The 5,306-nt window shown below is 46.6% G+C and overlaps 1 protein-coding gene across 2 annotated transcripts in view; it reads left to right on the plus strand.

Annotated features, from left to right (window-relative positions):
• The window catches only part of CLIC6 (chloride intracellular channel 6), a 40,922-nt gene extending 38,387 nt beyond the window's left edge, over positions 1-2,535 (plus strand). For both annotated transcript variants that reach the window (XM_070597731.1, XM_070597732.1), the window contains exon 6: positions 410-2,535. In XM_070597731.1, coding sequence (XP_070453832.1) covers positions 410-571 — 162 coding nt within the window. In that variant the 3' untranslated portion in view covers positions 572-2,535. The remainder of the gene's footprint in view (positions 1-409) is intronic.
• The last annotated feature ends 2,771 nt before the right edge of the window (positions 2,536-5,306 follow it).

The following is a 5,306-nucleotide window of genomic DNA, read 5'->3' on the forward strand; positions in this document are numbered from 1 at the left end:
GAGGACAGTTCACAGTGGTCCTGGCATAATCTGAATTGAAGATCTGTCACAAATCTTTAGGCACCAAATAACACAGCAGCAGAACACAAAGAGAAAACTGCTGGGGACATTAGAGAAACCCACTGGAGGACAGAGCACGTTCATGTCAGCGCATCACAAGGATCATTGATGATGAACTGGTGGGCAGGATTGTGGGGAGCCACTGTTTCCAGTCCAGAACCTTTACAAGCTTTCCCATACCCAGTATGCCCCATGCAAAGTCAAAATGCAACTCGGGGTAGCCAGTGGGGCTGTAGGGTGACGTCCTGAGAAAGAGAATCTACTACACGCCTCAAAGAGTGGATTGTCTGATCTAAGTGCCTACGTCGGTGGGTTTTCCTTTTGCTGATTATTTCCTCTTCATTTTCAGATTGTGGCCAAGAGATACAGAGATTTTGAATTTCCTTCTGAAATGACTGGCATCTGGAGATACTTGAACAATGCTTATGCTAGGGACGAGTTCACAAACACGTGTCCGGCTGACCAGGAGATCGAGCATGCCTATTCGGACGTTGCGAAAAGAATGAAGTGAAGCTGGGTGTTTTCCGTCTTCTGTCTCAGTTGTACAAGCGAGGCTATGAGAAGATGGTGTTCTTTGCATTTTCCCCCAGTAACCATCTTTTGCAAAATAATGCCTATATTTTAACAATATCCAGGATCCACTCAACACCAAATCATACGTGGCCTTGTAATTTGTTAACTCACTTGTGTATCTGAGTAATCTCAGTATCTGTTGTTATCCACACCAATTGCCCAGTTTATGTTAATGTACATCTTTGCCCTTCACTGACATTGTAACCCATGATATTTAGGGCACGTGTTTTTCAGTTTGTTTCAAAGCAGATTAAGTTTGGGTTCAATTCCTCCTTCGATTTAAAAAATTTGTCTGTCTCTGATAGTTTTCATAATCATGCATAGCCTGTTTTTCTCCTGTAAAATAGTAGTTTAATTTTTTTTTTAGAATGAAAATACTGTTTCTGTAATTACAAAATGACATATGCCTATTTTAAAACAATGTCAGAGAGTATAAAGAAGAGAGAAAAAAATCACCGGAAGTGTCACTACACTTAGATAACTACTGGTGACTTATTGGTGAGCATCTTCCCCGGCTTCAGTCTCTCTCTCACACACAGACCTTCACAGCACACACAGTCTCATTCATGTGTGGTCTTGTGTCGCTTTATTGTAGAGGGCTGAGAGGGAACCTCTTGGGAATGCCTTGATGATCATCCATAGAGAACACAAAACAAAGAGATTCCGCACTGCAGAGCTAGAGAGGATGCTTGTGATCAGGTTTCACAGGGGTGAGAACTGTAGAGTCCACAGACCCACAGGGACCGGCAGGGACCAGGAGCCATGGAGGGTCCCCACTCTGCCTTGTCACTGCCTCCATAATGCACTGCCTCTTGTTCCTGGGAAGGCAACGGGGGAGAGTGCCTGTCTGCATCTTTTGTTCCAGCTCCCTTTCCGATGCCTTCTCTTGCTCCAGTCCCTCTCACGGAGACCATGCTTTCAGCAGGACTCTTAAAATCAGCTGCAAGTTGGAGAATCTTCCTGCCCGGTGTTGAAATGTGAATCAAGCACACCTTGATTCCTTCTAATGACCGCTCTCTCTAAGACCTAACACAGTACTTCTCCAGGATGATGGCGTGTGGGGCTAGCCTGGCTCTGTTGCTTTTCTGCTCTTTATTATCTCATTTCGAGGTTAGGCAGGGAAAATCCAAGGAGTTTAAGTTCGTGGTGACTACCCTCGGGCAGTTCTGGTAAGTGGTCAAACTGGGGAAGAAGTGGAAACTGTTGACTCAAAAGGGTTTTCTGGTTTGTCTGTGGCTTCCCCTCCACCATCTTTGTAGCCAGCGTCTCATCAACAGCTGTGTGTGTGGGCTGGGTTGCTGGGCTCCAACTCAAGGCATGGAAGACAAAATGGGAGGCTGTTTAGATACTCATCAAGACCTCACAGGGGTTGAGCATTGTCTGCCAGGCTGTGTTCCTTTGACATTTACGCACATCTTACAGAAAACCCTCTTGTTGAGTTGGTTGTAGCGTGCAGTTGATGCTAAAATGCTCATTAAAAAAAAAAGTATACATCTGCTCTATGTCAATTCATTTGGAAGAGAGTAAAATTCATTAACAGTAACTGCTCTGGGATTTAGTGGAAAATGTCTAATAAGAGAAACAAAGTCCTTGATACTATGGTCACTTTCTGTCCCTGTTACTGGCTGCTACAGATTTATCTGAGCGTGAGAGACTCCAGCAGTCTGCTTTCTTTTTTAGCCATACAGTTTTGGAGGTTGTGTCTAGTATGTGTCACTATTGTTCATGTTTCACATCTGTTTAGGAGTGAAACAAGATTTACAGTGTTGCACTTAAACTTGGTAAATGAAGAGACCACCATTTGTTACTAGTGCAAACTTTGTATTCTTAGATGTTAAAATGATTTACATTAACTCCATGTGCCTTAAAAATTGAACAAATTATAAAAATGTTTACATGGAACCAATAGCTTTAATTTTCTTTTTTTACTTTACATTCCCCACTTAAAGAAATAAAATGAACAGAAATGGGCTTTCTTTAAAATGGTGACAGCAACTTTGAACCAGAGATGATTGGTATTTGAATTAGAGATGATCTGTATTTGAATTGTGAACCACAAAGACATTTTAATGGAGCCTTAAAGAGGTCTGAAAAGACACACGTGACTTTGTCCAGGTGGCTGAAGTAGAGGCCCTGAAGACTGTTCCATTTTTAAATGTAATTGTAGGAAAGTGAATAGGTCCTGCCAGTCTTCCCCTCCCAGCAGCCTGTTCACAGGCCCCGAAAAAGCTGATCATATGTGGGAAGGTGAGAAATATTCCAGGGTTGATCTGCTGCCTTAAAATCTCTATTATACTGTGGTTTTTGAAACAAAATGCACACCATACATAGTGCAAATGTGGACGAATTGTGAATGTAGCCCTCTTTTGAGGCTGATCGTGTGAAGCTTCTCTGATGCGGGGGATGCCGTTCTCGGCTTCTAGTTGCCCAAGAGGCCTGACAATTAGAAAAAAATTAAGAGCTGGCCCTGTGGCCGAATGGTTGAGTTCGCACGCTCCACTTTGGCGGTCTGTGGTTTCCCTGGTTTGGATCCTGGGTGCAGACATGGCACCGCTCATCAAGCCATGCTGAGGTGGCGTCCCACACAGCACAACCAGAAGGACCTACAACTAGTATATACAATTATGTACTGGGGGGCTTTGGGGAGAAGAAGAAGAAAGGAAAAAAAAAAAAGAAGATTGGCAACAGATCTTACCTCAGGTGCCAATCTTAAAAAAAAAAAAAGAAAAAATTAGCTTTACTTCTGAACACAGAATCTCCAAATGTGGGCTGGAGGAGAATACAGAAAACGTCGCAAAGTTATACTTTCTGATACTGCCCAGCAAATGGGGATGGAAGGATAGAATTTAGCCCAGGAAAGGACTTTTAGAGACCAGAAATCTGATCTATGGGTCCATCCCCAGGAATTGAATATGCCTGAGCCCTTTGCTCCCCAGACACACACACTCACATCCATGCACACTCATATATGTACACACACAGGTTCATATATGTGCATACTCACAACACAGTCACACTCGTGCACAAACACACAGAGGCACGTTCACACATACAAACCCCTACAAACACATTAAGTGCCAACAAGTTAAACCTGTTACTCTCTCTTTTCTATAAGGAGCTTCGAGGCAGTGGACATGTTTCAAAAACCACAAAACAAACAACAGCAGACACAGAGTCCTGAGTCTGCCCCCGATACTTCTGACACATCTGAATGATCATTTAATCTCTCTGAGCCTCACTCTTTGCTTCTGGAAAATGGGAACAATATCTCCCAGTCATGTAGAAAGCAGCGTGCTTAAAAGTTCGCTGTGAAAGCTGCAATGTGTCTGGCTGCACACACGTTATTTTCTGGTATTTGTTCTTCTTACCTGGATTATGTCAAAATGGACAGGGCACAAGCTTGCAAGTTCATGGGACCTTGAGCCTTTCTCACAGAGGTGGAAGGCAGTTAAGCCCCGACCTCCCGCTTTCCTACAAGGAAGCACCATGCGTGCCATGGGGGTTGCCAACTGCTCAGCTGTCCCGTTTGATGGGTCCCTGTGGGCCATCCAGGGCTGGTCCTATGGTCTGTCAGGCACCCTGTGAACTGGGCTGGCTCCACAGTGGCCTGATGGCTCTCTCAGGACCCTTCCCATTTGGCTTGGAGACCCTGTTTTCAGTTGCGGGACATTTACTTGAGGCCCCAAGAAGTGGAAAAGCAGATAAGTCCATGTGAGTGGTCTTCAAGCCAGAGCCCAAGCCCCACCCATTCTCCTCACCAGTGGGTGGGGCTTCCTCCTATTCCCAGAAGCCGGGAGGCCTCATCCCACCTGAAGCAGGAATTGGGCTTCAGAACGGGTACCAGTTGGGTTGACGCCCCTGGCCTGATGCAGATACAGCTCAGGACGTCATCCAAACCCAGTCCTGCCTTCTCAGTGTCAGTTCAGGGCCGCCCATGTGGCACAGGGCGGTTTCCAGGGCCAGAGAAGCAAAGGATAGTGTGATCCTGCTGGTCTCAGCCTGGTTTCCCAGAAGTCCACACCCAGATGGTCAGGTTGCGTTTTCGACTGCGCTGAAGGATGTCTGTGAAGGGGGCTTCCCCTCTGCCCTGCAGCTTTCTGCCCTGCCCCAGAAGTGCCCTCAAGGACAAGAAGCTCCTCGCCGTGCCCACCTCTAACACAACTTGGTAGCCCCTCATTCATTTCCTGTTTGTGCAAAGAGATACGGGGTGGGGGTGGGCACTGCCCTGTAGACTTCAGGAACTGAAAAGAGCCCCTGGGTCGTCCCTTGACCTTCTCCTCTCCAAGCTCCATGATCCCAACGCTCCCTGCTGGAGCCCAACACATGATGGCTCAGAAATGCACGAGGGTTTTAGAGAAGGGGCAAATTCCTGGGTCTCAAGAAACCTACAGTGGCTAAGATTCCCACTTCCTCTCCTCACGAACGTTGGCTCCTGGAGTCAGCACACCTCCCTGAGTTGACTTGTTCTTACAGCCCTGGGCCTGGAAGAGGGTGCCAGGGCACTTGTGCAGTTGTCGGTGGGAGGAACCATCCTCCTGCCTCCATCCTGTGGCTGCATCCCCTGAACCTCCTCCTGGCCCCTCACCTGCCCCAGAGGGGTGGAGGGGCTGTGCACTGTGTTACTGAACCAGGTTCATTTTGCCCACTGCACAGATAGGCCAATCACCAAGATG

This window comes from Equus przewalskii, chromosome 27 (assembly GCF_037783145.1).
Source record: "Equus przewalskii isolate Varuska chromosome 27, EquPr2, whole genome shotgun sequence".
Classification (NCBI taxonomy): domain Eukaryota; kingdom Metazoa; phylum Chordata; class Mammalia; order Perissodactyla; family Equidae; genus Equus; species Equus przewalskii.